We start from the raw sequence: 24,765 nt of genomic DNA on the forward strand, positions 1-24,765 counted from the left end.
ATCTACACTTTTGGAAACAATTCTGCGCGTACATGACAGAACTTGAGAACGGACGCACATCGCTGCCTGAACTGCCAACTTGCCCAGAATGCATAGCTTCTAAACTGCGGACCTGCGAGTACAGGGACAATGAAAAGAGCATGAGCAAGAGGTGAATCAAGTAACCGCAGTGTTGTGAGCAGTAGAGAACACCAGCACGCGCCACTTCCTGCTCACCGAATACATCCTTTAAAAGGCAGGCGTCGCTGGCCACAGATGGCGACACTACGTGACGGTTGACAAGTATGCAGATTGCGATGAGCGCTGCCGACTTTCACCATATACACTTTTTGGAAACAACTTTGCGTGTACATGGCAGAACATGAAAATGGACGCACATCGCTGCCTGAACTGCCAACATGCCCATAATGTATAGCTTCTTAACTGCATAACTGCCAGTACCGGGACAATGAAAAGAGCATGAGCAAGAGGTGAATCAAGTAACCGCAGTGTTGTGAGCAGTAGAGAACACCAGCACGCGCCACTTCCTGCTCACCGAATACATCCTTTAAAGGAAGGCGTCCCTGGCCACAGATGGCGACACTATGCGACGGTTGACAAGTATGAAGATTGCGATGAGTGCTGCCGACTTTCATCATCTACACTTTTGGAAACAATTCTGCGCGTACATGACAGAACTTGAGAACGGACGCACATCGCTGCCTGAACTGCCAACTTGCCCAGAATGCATAGCTTCTAAACTGCGGACCTGCGAGTACAGGGACAATGAAAAGAGCATGAGCAAGAGGTGAATCAAGTAACCGCAGTGTTGTGAGCAGTAGAGAACACCAGCACGCGCCACTTCCTGCTCACCGAATACATCCTTTAAAAGGCAGGCGTCGCTGGCCACAGATGGCGACACTACGTGACGGTTGACAAGTATGCAGATTGCGATGAGCGCTGCCGACTTTCACCATATACACTTTTTGGAAACAACTTTGCGTGTACATGGCAGAACATGAAAATGGACGCACATCGCTGCCTGAACTGCCAACATGCCCATAATGTATAGCTTCTTAACTGCATAACTGCCAGTACCGGGACAATGAAAAGAGCACCAGCAAGAGCTGAATCAAGTAACCACAGTGTTGTGAGCAGTAGAGAACACCAGCACGCGCCACTTCCTGCTCACCGAAAACATCATTTAAAAGGTAGGCGTCGCTAGCCACAGATGGCGACACTATGCGACGGTTGACAAGTATGCAGATTGCGATGAGCGCTGCCGACTTTCACCATATACACTTTTTGGAAACAACTTTGCGTGTACATGGCAGAACATGAAAATGGACGCACATCGCTGCCTGAACTGCCAACATGCCCATAATGTATAGCTTCTAAACTGCATAACTGCCAGTACCGGGACAATGAAAAGAGCATCAGCAAGAGGTGAATCAAGTAACCACAGTGTTGTGAGCAGTAGAGAACACCAGCACGCACCACTTCCTGCTCACCGAATACAGCATTTAAAAGGTAGGCGTCGCTGGCCACAGATGGCGACACTATGCGACGGTTGACAAGTATGCAGATTGCGATGAGCGCTGCCGACTTTCACCATCTACACTTTTGGAAACAACTCTGAGCATACATGACATAACATGAAAATGGACGCACATCGCTGCCTGAACTGTCAGCTTGCCCAGAATGTATAGCTTCTAAACTACGGACCTGCGAGTACCGGGACAATGAAAAGAGCATGAGCAAGAGGTGAATCAAGTAACCGCAGTGTTGTGAGCAGTAGAGAACACCAGCACGCGTCACTTCTTGCTCACCGAATACATCCTTAAAAAGGTAGGCGTCGCTGGCCAGATGGCGACAGTATGTGACTGTTGACAAGTATGAAGATTGCGATGAGCGCTGCCGTCCTTCACCATCTACACTTGTGGAAACAACATTGCGCGTACATGACAGAACATGACGATGGACGCACATCACTGCCTTAACTGCGAACTTGCCCAGAATGTATAGCTTCTAAGCTGTATACCTGTGAGTACCGGCACAATGAAAAAAGCACAAGCAAGACGTGAATCAAGCAACCGCAGTGTTCTGAGCAGTAGAGAACACCATCACACGCCACTTCCTGCTCACCGAATAGAGCTTTTATAAGGTAGGCGTCGCTGGCCACAGATGGCGACACTATGCGACGGTTGACAAGCATGCAGATTGCTATGAGCGCTGCCGACTTTCACCATCTACACTTTTGGAAACAACTCTGAGCGTACATGACAGAACATGAAAATGGACGCACATCGCTGCCTGAACTGTCAGCTTGCCCTGAATGTAAAGCTTCTAAACTACGGACCTGCGAGTACCGGGACAATGAAAAGAGCATGAGCAAGAGTGTGAATCAAGTAACCGCAGTGTTGTGAGCAGTAGAGAACACCAGCACACGCCACTTCCTGCTCACCGAATACATCCTTTAAAGGAAGGCGTCCCTGGCCACAGATGGCGACACTATGCGACGGTTGACAAGCATGAAGATTGCGATGAGTGCTGCCGACTTTCACCATCTACACTTTTGGAAACAATTCTGCGCGTACATGACAGAACTTGAGAATGGACGCACATCGCTGCCTGAACTGCCAACTTGCCCAGAATGCATAGCTTCTAAACTGCGGCCCTGCGAGTACAGGGACAATGAAAAGAGCATGAGCAAGAGGTGAATCAAGTAACCGCAGTGTTGTGAGCAGTAGAGAACACCAGCACGCGCCACTTCCTGCTCACCGAATACATCCTTTAAAGGAAGGCGTCCCTGGCCACAGATGGCGACACTATGCGACGGTTGACAAGTCTGAAGATTGCGATGAGTGCTGCCGACTTTCATCAACTACACTTTTGGAAACAATTCTGCGCGTACATGACAGAACTTGAGAACGGACGCACATCGCTGCCTGAACTGCCAACTTGCCCAGAATGCATAGCTTCTAAACTGCGGACCTGCGAGTACAGGGACAATGAAAAGAGCATGAGCAAGAGGTGAATCAAGTAACCGCAGTGTTGTGAGCAGTAGAGAACACCAGCACGCGCCACTTCCTGCTCACCGAATACATCCTTTAAAAGGCAGGCGTCGCTGGCCACAGATGGCGACACTATGTGACGGTTGACAAGTATGCAGATTGCCATGAGCGCTGCCGAATTTCACCATCTACACTTTTTGGAAACAACTTTGCGTGTACATGACAGAACTTGAGAACGGACGCACATCGCTGCCTGAACTGCCAACTTGCCCAGAATGTATAGCTTCTAAACTGCATACCTGCGAGTACCGGGACAATGAAAAGAGCACCAGCAAGAGGTGAATCAAGTAACCACAGTGATGTGAGCAGTAGAGAACACCAGCACGCGCCACTTCCTGCTCACCGAAAACATCATTTAAAAGGTAGGCGTCGCTAGCCACAGATGGCGACACTATGCGACGGTTGACAAGTATGCAGATTGCGATGAGCGCTGCCGACTTTCACCATCTACACTTTTGGAAACAATTCTGCGCGTACATGACAGAACTCGAGGACGGACGCACATCGCTGCCTGAACTGCCAACTTGCCCAGAATGCATAGCTTCTAAACTGCGGACCTGCGAGTACAGGGACAATGAAAAGAGCATGAGCAAGAGGTGAATCATGTAACCGGAGTGTTGTGAGCAGTAGAGAACACCAGCACGCGCCACTTCCTGCTCACCGAATACATCCTTTAAAAGGCAGGCGTCGCTGGCCACAGATGGCGACACTATGTGACGGTTGACAAGTATGCAGATTGCGATGAGCGCTGCCGACTTTTACCATATACACTTTTTGGAAACAACTTTGCGTGTACATGGCAGAACATGAAAATGGACGCACATCGCTGCCTGAACTGCCAACATGCCCATAATGTATAGCTTCTAAACTGCATAACTGCCAGTACCGGGACAATGAAAAGAGCACCAGCAAGAGGTGAATCAAGTAACCACAGTGTTGTGAGCAGTAGAGAACACCAGCACGCACCACTTCCTGCTCACCGAATACATCATTTAAAAGGTAGGCGTCGCTGGCCACAGATGGCGACACTATTCGACGGTTGACAGGTATGCAGATTGCGATGAGCGCTGCCGACTTTCACCATCTACACTTTTGGAAACAACTCTGAGCGTACATGACAGAACATGAAAATGGACGCACATCGCTGCCTGAACTGTCAGCTTGCCCAGAATGTATAGCTTCTAAACTACGGACCTGCGAGTACCGGGACAATGAAAAGAGCATGAGCAAGAGGTGAATCAAGTAACCGCAGTGTTGTGAGCAGTAGAGAACACCAGCACGCGCCACTTCCTGCTCACCGAATACATCCTTTAAAGGAAGGCGTCCCTGGCCACAGATGGCGACACTATGCGACGGTTGACAAGTATGAAGATTGCGATGAGTGCTGCCGACTTTCATCAACTACACTTTTGGAAACAATTCTGCGCGTACATGACAGAACTTGAGAACGGACGCACATCGCTGCCTGAACTGCCAACTTGCCCAGAATGTATAGCTTCTAAACTGCATACCTGCGAGTACCGGGACAATGAAAAGAGCACCAGCAAGAGGTGAATCAAGTAACCACAGTGCTGTGAGCAGTAGAGAACACCAGGACGCGCCACTTCCTGCTCACCGAAAACATCATTTAAAAGGTAGGCGTCGCTGGCCACAGATGGCCACACTATGCGACGGTTGAAAAGTATGCAGATTGCGATGAGCGCTGCCGACTTTCACCATCTACACTTTTGGAAACAATTCTGCGCGTACATGACAGAACTCGAGGACGGACGCACATCGCTGCCTGAACTGCCAACTTGCCCAGAATGCATAGCTTCTAAACTGCGGACCTGCGAGTACAGGGATAATGAAAAGAGCTTGAGCAAGAGGTGAATCAAGTAACCACAGTGTTGTGAGCAGTAGAGAACACCAGCACGCGCCACTTCCTGCTCACCGAATACATCCTTTAAAAGGCAGGCGTCGCTGGCCACAGATGGCGACACTATGTGACGGTTGACAAGTATGCAGATTGCGATGAGCGCTGCCGACTTTCACCATCTACACTTTTTGGAAACAACTTTGCGTGTACATGACAGAACTTGAGAACGGACACACATCGCTGCCTGAACTGCAAACTTGCCCAGAATGTATAGCTTCTAAACTGCATACCTGCGAGTACCGGGACAATGAAAAGAGCACCAGCAAGAGGTGAATCATGTAACCACAGTGTTGTGAGCAGTAGAGAGCACCAGCCCGCGCCACTTCCTGCTCACCGAATACATCATTTAAAAGGTAGGCGTCGCTAGCCACAGATGGCGACACTATGCGACGGTTGACAAGTATGCAGATTGCGATGAGCGCTGCCGACTTTCACCATCTACACTTTTGGAAAAACTCTGAGCGTACATGACAGAACATGAAAATGGACGCACATCGCTGCCTGAACTGTCAGCTTGCCCAGAATGTATAGCTTCTAAACTACGGACCTGCGAGTATCGGGACAATGAATAGAGCATGAGCAAGAGGTGAATCATGTAACCGCCGTGTTGTGAGCAGTAGAGAACACCAGCACGCGCCACTTCTTGCTCACCGAATACATCCTTTAAAAGGTAGGCGTCGCTGGCCACAGATGGCGACACTATGCGACGGTTGACAGGTATGAAGATTGCGATGAGTGCTGCCGACTTTCACCATCTACACTTTTGGAAACAACTTTGCCTGTACATGGCAGAACATGAAAATGGACGCACATCGCTGCCTGAACTGCCAACTTCCCCAGAATGTATAGCTTCTAAAATGCATACCTGCGAGTACCGGGACAATGAAAAGAGCATCAGCAAGAGTGTGAATCAAGTAACCGCATTGTAGTGAGCAGTAGAGAACACCAGCACGCGCCACTTCCTGCTCACCGAATGCAGCTTTTATAAGGTAGGCGTCGCTGGACACAGATGGCGACACTATGCGACGGTTGACTAGTATGCAGATTGCGATGAGCGCTGCCGACTTTCACCATCTACACTTTTGGAAACAACTCTGCGCGTACATGACAGAACATGAAAATGGACGCACATCGCTTCCTGAATTGCCAGCTTGCCCAGAATGTACAGCTTCTAAACTGCGCACAAGCGAGTACCGGGACAATGAAAAGAGCATGAGCAAGAGGTGAATCAAGTAATCGCAGTGTTGTGAGCAGTAGAGAACACCAGCACGCGCCACTTCCTGCTCACCGAATACATCCTTTAAAAGGTAGGCGTCGCTGGCCACAGATGGCGACACTATGTGACGGTTGACAAGTATGCAGATTGCGATGAGCGCTGCAGACTTTCACCATCTACACTTTTCGGAAACAACTTTGCGTGTACATGGCAGAACATGAAAATGGACGCACATCGCTGCCTGAACTGCCAACTTGCCCATAATGTATGGCTTCTAAACTGCATAACTGCCAGTACCGGGACAATGAAAAGAGCATGAGCAAGAGTGTGAATCAAGTAACCGCAGTGTTGAGAGCAGTAGAGAACACCAGCACGCGCCACTTCCTGCTCACCGAATACATCCTTTTAAAGGTAGGCGTCGCCGGCCACAGATGGCGACACTATGTGACGGTTGACAAGTATGCAGATTGCGATGAGCGCTGCCGACTTTCACCATCTAAACTTTTGGAAACAACTTTGCGCGTACGTGACAGAACATGAGAATGGACGCACATAGCTGCCTGAACAGCCAGCTTGCCCAGAATGTATAGCTTCTAAACTGCATACCTGCGAGTACCGGGACAATGAAAAGAGCACCAGCAAGAGGTGAATCAAGTAACCACAGTGTTGTGAGCAGTAGAGAACACCAGCACGCGCCACTTCCTGCTCACCGAATATATCATTTAAAAGGTAGGCGTCGCTGGCCACAGATGGCGACACTATGAGACGGTTTTCAAGTATACAGATTGCGATGAGCGCTGCCGACTTTCACCATCTACATTTTTGGAAAGAACTCTGAGCGTACATGACATAACATGAAAATGGACGCACATCGCTGCCTGAACTGTCAGCTTGCCCACAATGTATAGCTTCTAAACTACGGACCTGCGAGTACCGGGACAATGAAAAGAGCATGAGCAAGAGTGTGAATCAAGTAACCGCAGTGTTGTGAGCAGTAAGCACCAGCACGCGCCACTTCCTGCTCACCGAATACATCCTTTAAAAGGTAGGCGTCGCTGGCCACAGATGGCGACACTATGCGACGGTTGGCAAGTATGAACATTGCGATGTGTGCTGCCGACTTTCACCATCTACACTTTTGGAAACAACTTTGCCTGTACATGGCAGAACATGAAAATGGACGCACATCGCTGCCTGAACTGCCAACTTCCCCAGAATGTATAGCTTTTAAAGTGCATACCTGCGAGTACCGGGACAATGAAAAGAGCATGAGCAAGAGTGTGAATCAAGTAACCGCAGTGTTGAGAGCAGTAGAGAACACCAGCACGCGCCACTTCCTGCTCACCGAATACATCCTTTAAAAGGCAGGCGTCGCTGGCCACAGATGGCGACACTATGTGACGGTTGACAAGTATGCAGATTGCGATGAGCGCTGCCGACTTTCACCATCTACACTTTTTGGAAACAACTTTGCGCGTACATGACAGAACATGAGAATGGACGCACATCACGGCCTTAACTGCGAACTTGCCCAGAATGTATAGCTTCTAAGCTGTATACCTGTGAGTACCGGGGCAATGAAAAAGGCACAAGCAAGACGTGAATCAAGCAACCGCGGTGTTGTGAGCAGTAGAGAACACCATCACACGCCACTTCCTGCTCACCGAATACAGCTTTTATAAGGTAGGCGTCGCTGGCCACAGATAGCGACACTATGCGATGGTTGACAAGTATGCAGATTGCTATGAGCGGTGCCGACTTTCACCATCTACACTTTTGGAAACAACTCTGAGCGTACATGACAGAACATGAAAATCGACGCACATCGCTGCCTGAACTGCCAACTTCCCCAGAATGTATAGCTTCTAAAATGCATACCTGCGAGTACCGGGACAATGAAAAGAGCATGAGCAAGAGTGTGAATCAAGTAACCGCAGTGTAGTGAGCAGTAGAGAACACCAGCACGCGCCACTTCCTGCTCACTGAATGCAGCTTTTATAAGGTAGGCGTCGCTGGACACAGATGGCGACACTATGCGACGGTTGACTAGTATGCAGATTGCGATGAGCGCTGCCGACTTTCACCATCTACACTTTTGGAAACAACTCTGCGCGTACATGACAGATCATGAAAATGGACGCACATCGCTGCCTGAATTGTCAGCTTGCCCAGAATGTATAGCTTCTAAACTGCGGACAAGCGAGTACCGGGACAATGAAAAGAGCATGAGCAAGACGTGAATCAAGTAACTGCAGTGTTGTGAGCAGTAGAGAACACCAGCACGCGCCACTTCCTGCTCACCGAATACATCCTTTAAAAGGTAGGCGTCGCTGGCCACAGATGGCGACACTATTTGACGGTTGACAAGTATGCAGATTGCGATGAGCGCTGCAGACTTTCACCATCTACACTTTTTGGAAACAACTTTGCGTGTACATGGCAGAACATGAAAATGGACGCACATCGCTGCCTGAACTGCCAACTTCCCCATAATGTATGGCTTCTAAACTGCATAACTGCCAGTACCGGGACAATGAAAAGAGCACCAGCAAGAGGTGAATCAAGTAACCGTTGTGTTGAGAGCAGTAGAGAAGACCAGCACGCGCCACTTCCTGCTCACCGAATACATCCTTTTAAAGGTAGGCGTCGCCGGCCACAGATGGCGACACTATGCGACGGTTGACAAGTATGCAGATTGCGATGAGCGCTGCCGACTTTCACCATCTAAACTTTTGGAAACAACTTTGCGCGTACGTGACAGAACATGAGAATGGACGCACATAGCTGCCTGAACAGCCAGCTTGCCCAGAATGTATAGCTTCTAAACTGCATACCTGCGAGTACCGGGGCAATGAAAAGAGCATGAGCAAGAGTGTGAATCAAGTAACCGCAGTGTTGTGAGCAGTAAGCACCAGCACGCGCCACTTCCTGCTCACCGAATACATCCTTTAAAAGGTAGGCGTCGCTGGCCACAGATGGCGACACTATGCGACGGTTGGCAAGTATGAACATTGCGATGAGTGCTGCCGACTTTCACCATCTACACTTTTGGAAACAATTCTGCGCGTACATGGCAGAACATGAAAATGGACGCACATCGCTGCCTCAACTGCCAACTTCCCCAGAATGTATAGCTTCTAAAGTGCATACCTGCGAGTACCGGGACAATGAAAAGAGCATAAGCAAGAGTGTGAATCAAGTAACCGCAGTGTTGAGAGCAGTAGAGAACACCAGCACGCGCCACTTCCTGCTCACCGAATACATCCTTTAAAAGGCAGGCGTCACTGGCCACAGATGGCGACATTATGTGACGGTTGACAAGTATGCAGATTGCGATGAGCGCTGCCGACTTTCACCATCTACACTTTTTGGAAACAACTTTGCGTGTGCATGACAGAACATGAAAATGGACGCACATCGCTGCCTGAACTGTCAGCTTGCCCAGAATGTATAGCTTCTAAACTACGGACCTGCGAGTATCGGGACAATGAATAGAGCATGAGCAAGAGGTGAATCATGTAACCGCCGTGTTGTGAGCAGTAGAGAACACCAGCACGCGCCACTTCTTGCTCACCGAATACATCCTTTAAAAGGTAGGCGTCGCTGGCCACAGATGGCGACAGTATGTGACGGTTGAACAGTATGGAGATTGCAATGAGCGCTGCCGTCTTTCACCATCTACACTTGTGGAAACAACTTTGCGCGTACATAACAGAACATGAGAATGGACGCACATCACGGCCTTAACTGCGAACTTGCCCAGAATGTATAGCTTCTAAGCTGTATACCTGTGAGTACCGGGGCAATGAAAAAAGCACAAGCAAGACGTGAATCAAGCAACCGCAGTGTTGTGAGCAGTAGAGAACACCATCACACGCCACTTCCTGCTCACCGAATACAGCTTTTATAAGGTAGGCGTCGCTGGCCACAGATAGCGACACTATGCGACGGTTGACAAGTATGCAGATTGCTATGAGCGGTGCCGACTTTCACCATCTACACTTTTGGAAACAACTCTGAGCGTACATGACAGAACATGAAAATCGACGCACATCGCTGCCTGAACTGTCAGCTTGCGCAGAATGTATAGCTTCTAAACTACGGACCTGCGAGTACCGGGACAATGAAAAGAGCATGAGCAAGAGTGTGAATCAAGTAACCGCAGTGTAGTGAGCAGTAGAGAACACCAGCACGCGCCACTTCCTGCTCACTGAATGCAGCTTTTATAAGGTAGGCGTCGCTGGACACAGATGGCGACACTATGCGACGGTTGACTAGTATGCAGATTGCGATGAGTGCTGCCGACTTTCACCATCTACACTTTTGGAAACAACTCTGCGCATACATGACAGAACATGAAAATGGACGCACATCGCTGCCTGAACTGCCAACTTGCCCATAATGTATGGCTTCTAAACTGCATAACTGCCAGTACCGGGACAATGAAAAGAGCATGAGAAAAAGTGTGAATCAAGTAACCGTTGTGTTGAGAGCAGTAGAGAACACCAGCACGCGCCACTTCCTGCTCACCGAATAAATCCTTTTAAAGGTAGGCGTCGCCGGCCACAGATGGCGAAACTATGTGACGGTTGACAAGTATGCAGATTGCGATGAGCGCTGCAGACTTTCACCATCTACACTTTTTGGAAACAACTTTGCGTGTACATGGCAGAACATGAAAATGGACGCACATCGCTGCCTGAACTGCCAACTTGCCCATAATGTATGGCTTCTAAACTCCATAACTGCCAGTACCGGGACAATGAAAAGAGCATGAGCAAAAGTGTGAATCAAGTAACCGCAGTGTTGTGAGCAGTCGAGAACACCACCACGCGCCACTTCCTGCTCACCGAATACAGCTTTTATAAGGTAGGCGTCGCTGGCCACAGATGGCGACACTATGCGACGGTTGTCAAGTATACAGATTGCGATGAGCGCTGCCGACTTTCACCATCTACACTTTTGGAAACAAGTTTGCCTGTATATGGCAGAACATGAAAATGGACGCACATCGCTTCCTGAACTGCCAACTTCCCCAGAATGTACAGCTTCTAAAATGCGTACCTGCGAGTACCGGGACAATGAAAAGAGCATGAGCAAGAGTGTGAATCAAGTAACCGCAGTGTTGTGAGCAGTCGAGAACACCACCACGCGCCACTTCCTGCTCACCGAATACAGCTTTTATAAGGTAGGCGTCGCTGGACACAGATGGCGACACTATGCGACGGTTGACTAGTATGCAGATTGCGATGAGCGCTGCCGACTTTCACCATCTACACTTTTGGAAACAACTCTGCGCGTACATGACAGAACATGAAAATGGATGCACATCGCTGCCTGAATTGCCAACTTGCCCATAATGTATAGCTTCTAAAATGCGTACCTGCGAGTACCGGGAAAATGAAAAGAGCACCAGCAAGAGGTGAAACAAGTAACCACCGTGTTGTGAGCAGTAGAGAACACCAGCGCGCGCCACTTCCTGCTCACCGAATATATCATTTAAAATGTAGGCGTCGCTGGCCACAGATGGCGACACTATGCGACGGTTGACAAGTATACAGATTGCGATGAGCGCTGCCGACTTTCACCATCTACACTTTTGGAAACAATTCTGCGCGTACATGACAGAACTCGAGGACGGACGCACATCGCTGCCTGAACTGCCAACTTGCCCAGAATGCATAGCTTCTAAACTGCGGACCTGCGAGTACAGGGACAATGAAAAGAGCATGAGCAAGAGGTGAATCTAGTAACCGCAGTGTTGTGAGCAGTAGAGAACACCAGCACGCGCCACTTCCTGCTCACCGAATACATACTTTAAAAGGTAGGCGTCGCTGGCCACAGATGGCGACACTATGCGACGGTTGACAAGTATGAAGATTGCGATGAGTGCTGCCGACTTTCACCATCTACACTTTTGGAAACAACTTTGCCTGTGCATGGCAGAACATGAAAATGGACGCACATCGCCGCCTGAACTGCTCAACTTCCCCAGAATGTATAGCTTCTAAAATGCATGCCTGCGAGTACCGGGACAATGACAAGAGCATGAGCAAGAGTTTGAATCAAGTAACCGCAGTGTTGTGAGCAGTAGAGAAAACCAGCACGCGCCACTTCCTGCTCACCGAATACATCCTTTAAAAGGTAGGCGTCGCTGGCCACAGATAGCGACACTATGCGACGGTTGACAAGTATGCAGATTGCGATGAGCGCTGCCGACTTTCACCATCTACACTTTTGGAAACAACTTTGCGCGTACGTGACAGAACATGAGAATGGACGCACATAGCTGCCTGAACTGCCAGCTTGCCCAGAATGTATAGCTTCTAAACTGCATACCTGCGAGTACCGGGACAATGAAAAGAGCACCAGCAAGAGGTGAATCAAGTAACCACAGTGTTGTGAGCAGTAGAGAACACCAGCACGCACCACTTCCTGCTCACCGAATACATCATTTAAAAGGTAGGCGACGCTGGCCACAGATGGCGACACTATGCGACGGTTGACAAGTATGCAGATTGCGATGAGCGCTGCCGACTTTCACCATCTACACTTTTGGAAACAACTCTGAGCGTACATGACAGAACATGAAAATGGACGCACATCGCTGCCGGAACTGTCAGCTTGCCCAGAATGTATAGCTTCTAAACTACGGACCTGCGAGTACTGGGACAATGAAAAGAGCATGAGCAAGAGTGTGAATCAAGTAACCGCAGTGTTGTGAGCAGTAGAGAACACCAGCACGCGCCACTTCCTGCTCACCGAATACATCCTTTAAAAGGTAGGCGTCGCTGGCCACAGATAGCGACAATATGCGACGGTTGACAAGTATGAAGATTGCGATGAGTGCTGCCGACTTTCACCATCTACACTTTTGGAAACAACTTTGCCTGTATATGGCAGAACATGAAAATGGACGCACATCGCTTCCTGAACTGCCAACTTCCCCAGAATGTACAGCTTCTAAAATGCGTACGTGCGAGTACCGGGACAATGAAAAGAGCATGAGCAAGAGTGTGAATCAAGTAACCGCAGTGTTGTGACCAGTCGAGAACACCACCACGCGCCACTTCCTGCTCACCGAATAAAGCTTTTATAAGGTAGGCGTCGCTGGACACAGATGGCGACACTATGCGACGGTTGACTAGTATGCAGATTGCGATGAGCGCTGCCGACTTTCACCATCTACACTTTTGGAAACAACTCTGCGCGTACATGACAGAACATGAAAATGGACGCACATCGCTGCCTGAACTGTCAGCTTGCCCAGAATGTATAGCTTCTAAACTACGGACCTGCGAGTACCGGGACAATGAAAAGAGCATGAGCAAGAGTGTGAATCAAGTAACCGCAGTGTTGTGAGCAGTAGAGAACACCAGCACGCGCCACTTCCTGCTCACCGAATACATCATTTAAAAGGTAGGCGTCGCTGGCCACAGATGGCGACACTATGCGACGGTTGACAAGTATGCAGATTGCGATGAGCGCTGCCGACTTTCACCATCTACACTTTTGGAAACAACTCTGAGCGTACATGACAGAACATGAAAATGGACGCACATCGCTGCCTGAACTGTGAGCTTGCCCAGAATGTATAGCTTCTAAACTACGGGCCTGCGAGTACCGGGACAATGAAAAGAGCACCAGCAAGAGGTGAATCAAGTAACCACAGTGTTGTGAGCAGTAGAGAACACCAGCACGCGCCACTTCCTGCTCACCGAATACATCATTTAAAAGGTAGGCGTCGCTGGCCACAGATGGCGACACTATGCGACGGTTGACAAGTATGCAGATTGCGATGAGCGCTGCTGGCTTTCACCATCTACACTTTTGGAAACAACTCTGAGCGTATATGACAGAACATGAAAATGGACGCACATCACTGCCTGAACTGTCAGCTTGCCCAGAATGTATAGCTTCTAAACTACGGACCTGCGAGTACCGGGACGATGAAGAGAGCGTGACCAAGAGTGTGAATCAAGTAACCGCAGTGTTGTGAGCAGTAGAGGACACCTGCACGCGCCACTTCCTCCTCACCGAATACATCCTTTAAAAGGTAGGCGTCGCTGGCCACAGATGGCGACACTATGCGACGGTTGACAAGTATGAAGATTGCGATGAGTGCTGCCGACTTTCACCATCTACACTTTTGGAAACAACTTTGCCTGTACATGGCAGAACATGAAAATGGACGCACATCGCTGCCTGAACTGCCAACTTCCCCAGAATGTATAGCTTCTAAAATGCATACCTGCGAGTACCGGGACAATGAAAAGAGCATGAGCAAGAGTGTGAATCAAGTAACCGCAGTGTTGTGAGCAGTAGAGAACACCAGCACACGCCACTTCCTGCTCACCGAATACATCCTTTAAAGGAAGGCGTCCCTGGCCACAGATGGCGACAGTATGCGACGGTTGACAAGTATGAAGATTGCGATGAGTGCTGCCGACTTTCACCATCTACACTTTTGGAAACAATTCTGCGCGTACATGACAGAACTTGAGAACGGACGCACATCGCTGCCTGAACTGCCAACTTGCCCAGAATGCATAGCTTCTAAACTGCGGACCTGCGAGTACAGGGACAATGAAAAGAGCATGATCAAGAGGTGAATCAAGTAACCGCAGTGTTGTGAGCAGTAGAGAACACCAGCACGCGCCACTTCCTGCTCACCGAATACATCCTTTAAAGGAAGGCGTCCCTGGCCACAGATGGCGACACTATGCGACGGTTGACAAGTATGAAGATTGCGATGAGTGCTGCCGACTTTCATCAACTACACTTTTGGAAACAATTCTGCGCGTACATGACAGAACTTGAGAACGGACGCACATCGCTGCCTGAACTGCCAACTTGCCCAGAATGCATAGCTTCTAAACTGCGGACCTGCGAGTACAGGGACAATGAAAAGAGCATGAGCAAGAGGTGAATCAAGTAACCGCAGTGTTGTGAGCAGTAGAGAACACCAGCACGCGCCACTTCCTGCTCACCGAATACATCCTTTAAAAGGCAGGCCTCGCTGGCCACAGATGGCGACACTATGTAACGGTTGACAAGTATGCAGATTGCGATGAGCGCTGCCGAATTTCAACATCTACACTTTTTGGAAACAACTTTGCATGTACATGACAGAACTTGAGAACGGACGCACATCGCTACCGGAACTGCAAACTTGCCCAGAATGTATAGCTTCTAAACGACGTTTCGGCTCCCACACGGGAGCCTTGTTCACAAAAAGGTACAGACGTGAAAGGCTGGCTATTTATGCTTTAAAATGTGCCCTAGGCAGCGGGCGTATGCACTAGGAAGTGCCCCGTCAGTGCGATTAAGAGTGTGGTCGGTTGTCTGAATGATTAATGATTCCAGATATAGGCGGCTTTTGAGATTCTTTTCGGTTTTTAAAATGCGCGCATTGCTCCAATCTGTCATGCTGCCTGCTTTCGGAATGTTCGGCGAGTGCATTTGACGAAGCTTTCTTGTTTTCAACATCATACTGGTGTTGTTTCAATCTTTTAACAAAGTTTCCACTTTCACCCACATACACATAGTGACAGTCTCTACACGGTATACTGTACACTACGCCCGGAAACTTTTCCTTTGGCAGGCAGTCTTTCACGTTCACGAGAGTTTGCCGCAACTTCTTCGCCCGCACATGTGACACTTCGACGTCGTAAGAACGCAGGATGCGTGCCAAGGTTTCGCTGATCCCGGGCACATATGGCACAGGTGCACGTTTTTTGGCGGCTGGGCCACTGTCAGATCGCGGGGGTCGCAACAGTTTGCGTTCCACAGCGTTGACGAAAGGCAACGGGTAGCCACATTCGGAGAGGTCCTTGCGAACTCTTTGACGGTCGGCTTTGGCGTCCTCTGGCTCTGTGCAGATGCGGTCTGCTCGACGAAAAAGCGAGGCAACCACTGATCTCTTGTGAGAGGCTGGGTGAAGGGAGTTAAAGTGAAGATAGCGGCCAGTATGAGTGCTCTTTCTGTACACTTTGAATGAGAGTGCGGTTTGGCTTCGTTTCACTAAGACGTTCAAAAATGGAAGCTGTCCATTCTCTTCTTGTTCGACTGTGAACTGGATGGCTCCTTCGATGCTGTTAAGATGCGCTGTGAAATCAAGTAAAGCATCCTTCTTGATAATAGAAAAACAGTCATCGACGTACCGCACAAAAATCTTTGGTTGTGGGCTGAATGAATCTAGTGCGCGGCTTTCCAGCCATTCCATTGTTAGGTTTGCAGCTGTAACAGAAACTGAAGCGCCCATGGCTGTGCCGTGAACTTGTTTGTAAAACACATGGTCGAAAGTAAAATAAGTGTTACTCAGGCAGAAATGCAGGAGTCGCCTGAGATCCGGTACATCGATTGGCGACCTGCCAGGCAAAGTGGCATCAGATTCCAGGGCTGCCGCGCAAACCTCGACTGCTAAGTCAATTGGAACGCTCGTGAAGAGCGACTTGACATCAAAAGCGACCATCATGTCACAGTCGTCAAGACGCACGTTTCGAACTTTTTCTATAAAGTCAGCAGAATGACGCACATTGGTGGGGGTTCTTCCGACGAGCGGAGCAAGTATGCGATGCAGGAAGCCAGAGAGCTTGTAGAGGGGTGAACGGGTGAAATCTACGATAGGCCTCATTGGAACATCGGTTTTGTGTATCTTAGGAAGGCCATACAACGCCGGAGCTGAGCCATTGTGACATAGTAGCGCGAAGTAGAGGGACTTGTGCTGGGGTGGCACCACTCGAAAGACGTCCGATAGAAGCTTTTGCAACTGTGTCTGTATCTTTGCCGTTGGGTCCTTCTTGAGACGCACGTAAGTGCTCTGGTCATTCAGCAGGGCCAGCATTTTGCTCTTGTAGTCGACCTTGTCGAGAAGAACAGTGGAATTTCCTTTGTCAGCTGGTAGAATGACCAAATCGGCATTAGCCTGGAGTTGCTTGATTGCGTTGCGCTGAGCTGAAGAGAGTGTCGAGGAGGCCTGAAGCGGACGCAGCCTCGAAAGAGCGCCGATCGCGCGAGTACGTGCTTCTTCGCGGCGGAATGGTTCCACCTTGCTGATTGCATTCTCCACCGCGCATACAATTTTTCTTTTGTCTGGCGCCGGCGCCACATTGAAGTTTAGGCCCAAGTTGAGTACGGACATTTCAGCCGGATTAGGCGTATACGAGGACAGGTTGTGAACTGTTGACAAAGTGACATTGCTGCATGCAGGCCTATCCTGATGTGCAAGCCTGTTGAGTTTGTTTTCGTGAGACTGTTCTGCTCTGGCTGCAGTTAATTTGGCCTGAAAATTGGCGTGTAGCTGCACGCTTGGGAAAACTGCTGAGTACTGGTGCTCTAGCTGGCGTCGTGCAAAGAAAGCTTCGTTTTCTAGTTTCCTAATCGTTTGTTTGCAATCTAAAATTCTTGCCTGTAGTAGAAGTCGTTCAGCCTTGGCGACCACACTGTAGCCGAAACTTGTTGCAACGGGCCTGTTGAGGCGGAGGGACCGAGGAATGAGACCAAGGGTCTTGCATGTCATGTTGAAGTTCAAGTGACCTTTGAATGATGCCACTCGAGTAGTCACGGAAGTAAATCGACGGATTTCGGTGATTGCTCTTTGGCCATACGACCGGCGTAAGTTGATGAAGTCGAGGGTTGGACGGAAACCCGTCTGGTCGGGGGTGTACATGAAGAAGAAGGCAGAACACCGACCAAAATAACAATGAACATGGGCGCTTCAGTTTCTGTTACCGCTGCAAACCTAACAATGGAATGGCTGGAAAGCCGCGCACTAGATTCATTCAGCCCACAACCAAAGATTTTTGTGCGGTACGTCGATGACTGTTTTTTTATTATCAAGAAGGATGCTTTACTTGATTTCACAGCGCATCTTAACAGCATCGAAGGAGCCATCCAGTTCACAGTCGAACAAGAAGAGAATGGACAGCTTCCGTTTTTGGACGTCTTAGTGAAACGAAGCCAAACCGCACTCTCATTCAAAAGTGTACAGAAAGAGCACTCATACTGGCCGCTATCTTCACTTTAACTCCCTTCACCCAGCCTCTCACAAGAGATCAGTGGTTGCCTCGTTTTTTTTTCGTCGAGCAGACCGCATCTGCACAGAGCCAGAGGACGCCAAAGCCGACCGTCAAAGAGTTCGCAAGGACCTCTCCGAATGTGGCTACCCGTTGCCTTTCGTCAACGCTGTGGAACGCAAACTGTTGCGACCCCCGCGATCTGACAGTGGCCCAGCCGCCAAAAAACGTGCACCTGTGGCATATGTGCCCGGGATCAGCGAAACCTTGGCACGCATCCTGCGTTCTTACGACGTCGAAGTGTCACATGTGCCGGCGAAGAAGTTGCGGCAAACTCTCGTGAACGTGAAAGACTGCCTGCCAAAGGAAAAGTTTCCGGGCGTAGTGTACAGTATACCGTGTAGAGACTGTCGCTATGTGTATGTGGGTGAAAGTGGAAACTTTGTTAAAAGGTTGAAACAACACCAGTATGATGTTGAAAACAAGAAAGCTTCGTCAAATGCACTCGCCGAACATTCCGAAAGCAGGCAGCATGACATAGATTGGAGCAATGCGCGCATTTTAAAAACCGAAAAGAATCTCAAAAGCCGCCTATATCTGGAATCATTAATCATTCATACAACCGACCACACTCTTAATCGCACTGACGGGGCACTTCCTAGTGCATACGCCCGCTGCCTAGGGCACATTTTAAAGCATAAATAGCCAGCCTTTCACGTCTGTACCTTTTTGTGAACAAGGCTCCCGTGTGGGAGCCGAAACGTCGTTTAAAGTGTTCATTGTTATTTTGGTCGGTGTTCTGCCTTCTTCTTCATGTACACCCCCGACCAGACGGGTTTCCGTCCAACCCTCGACTTCATCAACTTACGCCGGTCGTATGGCCAAAGAGCAATCACCGAAATCCGTCGATTTACTTCCGTGACTACTCGAGTGGCATCATTCAAAGGTCACTTGAACTTAAACATGACATGCAAGACCCTTGGTCTCATTCCTCGGTCCCTCCGCCTCAACAGGCCCGTTGCAACAAGTTTCGGCTACAGTGTGGTCGCCAAGGCTGAACGACTTCTACTACAGGCAAGAATTTTAGATTGCAAACAAACGATTAGGAAACTAGAAAACGAAGCTTTCTTTGCACGACGCCAGCTAGAGCACCAGTACTCAGCAGTTTTCCCAAGCGTGCAGCTACACGCCAATTTTCAGGCCAAATTAACTGCAGCCAGAGCAGAACAGTCTCACGAAAACAAACTCAACAGGCTTGCACATCAGGATAGGCCTGCATGCAGCAATGTCACTTTGTCAACAGTTCACAACCTGTCCTCGTATACGCCTAATCCGGCTGAAATGTCCGTACTCAACTTGGGCCTAAACTTCAATGTGGCGCCGGCGCCAGACAAAAGAAAAATTGTATGCGCGGTGGAGAATGCAATCAGCAAGGTGGAACCATTCCGCCGCGAAGAAGCACGTACTCGCGCGATCGGCGCTCTTTCGAGGCTGCGTCCGCTTCAGGCCTCCTCGACACTCTCTTCAGCTCAGCGCAACGCAATCAAGCAACTCCAGGCTAATGCCGATTTGGTCATTCTACCAGCTGACAAAGGAAATTCCACTGTTCTTCTCGACAAGGTCGACTACAAGAGCAAAATGCTGGCCCTGCTGAATGACCAGAGCACTTACGTGCGTCTCAAGAAGGACCCAACGGCAAAGATACAGATACAGTTGCAAAAGCTTCTATCGGACGTCTTTCGAGTGGTGCCACCCCAGCACAAGTCCCTCTACTTCGCGCTACTATGTCACAATGGCTCAGCTCCGGCGTTGTATGGCCTTCCTAAGATACACAAAACCGATGTTCCAATGAGGCCTATCGTAGATTTCACCCGTTCACCCCTCTACAAGCTCTCTGGCTTCCTGCATCGCATACTTGCTCCGCTCGTCGGAAGAACCCCCACCAATGTGCGTCATTCTGCTGACTTTATAGAAAAAGTTCGAAACGTGCGTCTTGACGACTGTGACATGATGGTCGCTTTTGATGTCAAGTCGCTCTTCACGAGCGTTCCAATTGACTTAGCAGTCGAGGTTTGCGCGGCAGCCCTGGAATCTGATGCCACTTTGCCTGGCAGGTCGCCAATCGATGTACCGGATCTCAGGCGACTCCTGCATTTCTTCCTGAGTAACACTTATTTTACTTTCGACCATGTGTTTTACAAACAAGTTCACGGCACAGCCATGGGCGCTTCAGTTTCTGTTACCGCTGCAAACCTAACAATGGAATGGCTGGAAAGCCGCGCACTAGATTCATTCAGCCCACAACCAAAGATTTTTGTGCGGTACGTCGATGACTGTTTTTCTATTATCAAGAAGGATGCTTTACTTGATTTCACAGCGCATCTTAACAGCATCGAAGGAGCCATCCAGTTCACAGTCGAACAAGAAAAGAATGGACAGCTTCCATTTTTGGACGTCTTAGTGAAACGAAGCCAAACCGCACTCTCATTCAAAGTGTACAGAAAGAGCACTCATACTGGCCGCTATCTTCACTTTAACTCCCTTCACCCAGCCTCTCACAAGAGATGAGTGGTTGCCTCGCTTTTTCGTCGAGCAGACCGCATCTGCACAGAGCCAGAGGACGCCAAAGCCGACCGTCAAAGAGTTCGCAAGGACCTCTCCGAATGTGGCTACCCGTTGCCTTTCGTCAACGCTGTGGAACGCAAACTGTTGCGACCCCCGCGATCTGACAGTGGCCCAGCCGCCAAAAAACGTGCACCTGTGCCATATGTGCCCGGGATCAGCGAAACCTTGGCACGCATCCTGCGTTCTTACGACGTCGAAGTGTCACATGTGCCGGCGAAGAAGTTGCGGCAAACTCTCGTGAACGTGAAAGACTGCCTGCCAAAGGAAAGGTTTCCGGGCGTAGTGTACAGTATACCGTGTAGAGACTGTCACTATGTGTATGTGGGTGAAAGTGGAAACTTTGTTAAAAGATTGAAACAACACCAGTATGATGTTGAAAACAAGAAAGCTTCGTCAAATGCACTCGCCGAACATTCCGAAAGCAGGCAGCATGACATAGATTGGAGCAATGCGCGCATTTTAAAAACCGAAAAGAATCTCAAAAGCCGCCTATATCTGGAATCATTAATCATTCAGACAACCGACCACACTCTTAATCGCACTGACGGGGCACTTCCTAGTGCATACGCCCGCTGCCTAGGGCACATTTTAAGCATAAATAGCCAGCCTTTCACGTCTGTACCTTTTTGTGAACAAGGCTCCCGTGTGGGAGCCGAAACGTCGTTTAAAGTGTTCATTGTTATTTTGGTCGGTGTTCTGCCTTCTTCTTCATGTACACCCCCGACCAGACGGGTTTCCGTCCAACCCTCGACTTCAGCTTCTAAACTGCATACCTGCGAGTACCGGGACAATGAAAAGAGCATGAGCAAGAGGTGAATCAAGTAACCGCAGTGTTGTGAGCAGTAGAGAACACCAGCACGCGCCACTTCCTGCTCACCGAATACATCCTTTAAAAGGCAGGCGTCGCTGGCCACAGATGGCGAAACTATGTGACGGTTGACAAGTATGCAGATTGCGATGAGCGCTGCCGACTTTCACCATCTACACTTTTTGGAAACAACTTTGCGTGTACATGACAGAACTTGAGAACGGACACACATCGCTGCCTGAACTGCAAACTTGCCCAGAATGTATAGCTTCTAAACTGCATACCTGCGAGTACCGGGACAATGAAAAGAGCACCAGCAAGAGGTGAATCAAGTAACCACAGTGTTGTGAGCAGTAGAGAACACCAGCACGCGCCACTTCCTGCTCACCGAATACATCACTTAAAAGCTAGGCGTCGCTAGCCACAGATGGCGACACTATGCGACGGTTGACAAGTATGCAGATTGCGATGAGCGCTGCCGACTTTCACCATCTACACTTTTGGAAACAACTCTGAGCGTACATGACAGAACATGAAAATGGACGCACATCTCTGCCTGAACTGTCAGCTTGCCCAGAATGTATAGCTTCTAAACTACGGACCTGCTAGTATCGGGACAATGAATAGAGCATGAGCAAGAGGTGAATCAAGTAACCGCCGTGTTGTGAGCAGTAGAGAACACCAGCACGCGCCACTTCTTGCTCACCGAATACATCCTTTAAAAGGTAGGCGTCGCTGGCCACAGATGGCGACACTATGCGACGGTTGACAGGTATGAAGATTGCGATGAGTGCTGCCGACTTTCACCATCTACACTTTTGGAAACAACTTTGCGCGTACGTGACAGAACATGAGAATGGACGCACATAGCTGCCTGAACAGCCAGCTTGCCCAGAAAGTATAGCTTCTAAACTGCATACCTGCGAGTACCGGGACAATGAAAAGAGCACCAGCAAGAGGTGAATCAAGTAACCACAGTGTTGTGAGCAGTAGAGAACACCAGCACGCGCCACTTCCTGCTCACCGAATATATCATTTAAAAGGTAGGCGTCGCTGGCCACAGATGGCGACACTATGCGACGGTTGTCAAGTATACAGATTGCGATGAGCGCTGCCGACTTTCACCATCTACACTTTTGGAAAGAACTCTGAGCGTACATGACAGAACATGAAAATGGACGCACATCGCTGCCTGAACTGTCAGCTTGCCCAGAATGTATAGCTTCTAAACTACGGACCTGCGAGTACCGGGGCAACGAAAAGAGCATGAGCAAGAGTGTGAATCAAGTAACCGCAGTTTTGTGAGCAGTAAGCACCAGCACGCGCCACTTCCTGCTCACCGAATACATCCTTTAAAAGGTAGGCGTCGCTGGCCACAGATGGCGACACTATGCGACGGTTGGCAAGTATGAACATTGCGATGAGTGCTGCCGACTTTCACCATCTACACTTTTGGAAACAATTCTGCGCGCACATGGCAGAACATGAAAATGGACGCACATCGCTGCCTGAACTGCCAACTTCCCCAGAATGTATAGCTTCTAAAGTGCATACCTGCGAGTACCGGGACAATGAAAAGAGCATGAGCAAGAGTGTGAATCAAGTAACCGCAGTGTTGAGAGCAGTAGAGAACACCAGCACGTGCCACTTCCTGCTCACCGAATACATCCTTTAAAAGGCAGGCGTCGCTGGCCACAGATGGCGACACTATGTGACGGTTGACAAGTATGCAGATTGCGATGAGCGCTGCCGACTTTCACCATCTACACTTTTTGGAAACAACTTTGCGTGTGCATGACAGAACTTGAGAACGGACGCACATCGCTGCCTGAACTGCCAACTTGCCCAGAATGTATAGCTTCTAAACTGCATACCTGCGAGTACCGGGACAATGAAAAGAGCACCAGCAAGAGGTGAATCAAGTAACCACAGTGTTGTGAGCAGTAGAGAACACCAGCACGCGCCACTTCCTGCTCACCGAATACATCATTTAAAAGGTAGGCGTCGCTAGCCACAGATGGCGACACTATGCGACGGTTGACAAGTATGCAGATTGCGATGAGCGCTGCCGACTTTCACCATCTACACTTTTGGAAACAACTCTGAGCGTACATGACAGAACATGAAAATGGACGCACAACGCTGCCTGAACTGTCAGCTTGCCCAGAATGTATAGCTTCTAAACTACGGACCTGCGAGTATCGGGACAATGAATAGAGCATGAGCAAGAGGTGAATCAAGTAACCGCCGTGTTGTGAGCAGTAGAGAACACCAGCACGCGCCACTTCTTGCTCACCGAATACATCCTTTAAAAGGTAGGCGTCGCTGGCCACAGATGGCGACAGTATGTGACGGTTGAACAGTATGGAGATTGCAATGAGCGCTGCCATCTTTCACCATCTACACTTGTGGAAACAACTTTGCGCGTACATAACAGAACATGAGAATGGACGCACATCACGGCCTTAACTGCGAACTTGCCCAGAATGTATAGCTTCTAAGCTGTATACCTGTGAGTACCGGGGCAATGAAAAAAGCACAAGCAAGACGTGAATCAAGCAACCGCAGTGTTGTGAGCAGTAGAGAACACCATCACACGCCACTTCCTGCTCACCGAATACAGCTTTTATAAGGTAGGCGTCGCTGGCCACAGATAGCGACACTATGCGACGGTTGACAAGTATGCAGATTGCTATGAGCGGTGCCGACTTTCACCATCTACACTTTTGGAAACAACTCGTAGCGTACATGACAGAACATGAAAATCGACGCACATCGCTGCCTGAACTGTCAGCTTGCGCAGAATGTATAGCTTCTAAACTACGGACCTGCGAGTACCGGGACAATGAAAAGAGCATGAGCAAGAGTGTGAATCAAGTAACCGCAGTGTTGTGAGCAGTAGAGAACACCAGCACGCGCCACTTCCTGCTCACCGAATACATCCTTTAAAAGGTAGGCGTCGCTGGCCACAGTGGCGACACTATGCGACGGTTGACAGGTATGAAGATTGCGATTAGTGCTGCCGACTTTCACCATCTACACTTTTGGAAACAACTTTGCCTGTACATGGCAGAACATGAAAATGGACGCACATCGCTGCCTGAACTGCCAACTTCCCCAGAATGTAT

The 24,765-nt window shown here is 49.3% G+C and overlaps 1 protein-coding gene across 1 annotated transcript; it reads right to left on the bottom strand.

Annotated features, from left to right (window-relative positions):
- Positions 1 to 11,238: 11,238 nt before the first annotated feature.
- Positions 11,239 to 17,330, bottom strand: LOC149325667 (uncharacterized). Its single transcript, XM_089564360.1, has 2 exons — positions 15,604 to 17,330; positions 11,239 to 11,251 (listed from the first exon to the last, which is right to left on the bottom strand). The coding sequence occupies exons 1-2, from the start codon at positions 17,328 to 17,330 to the stop codon at positions 11,239 to 11,241; spliced, it is 1,740 nt and encodes a 579-aa protein (XP_089420486.1).
- Between the last annotated feature and the right edge of the window lie 7,435 nt (positions 17,331 to 24,765).

Source organism: Amblyomma mixtum, chromosome 10 (genome assembly GCF_055824585.1).
Source record: "Amblyomma mixtum isolate Tamu chromosome 10, ASM5582458v1, whole genome shotgun sequence".
Lineage (NCBI taxonomy): Eukaryota > Metazoa > Arthropoda > Arachnida > Ixodida > Ixodidae > Amblyomma > Amblyomma mixtum.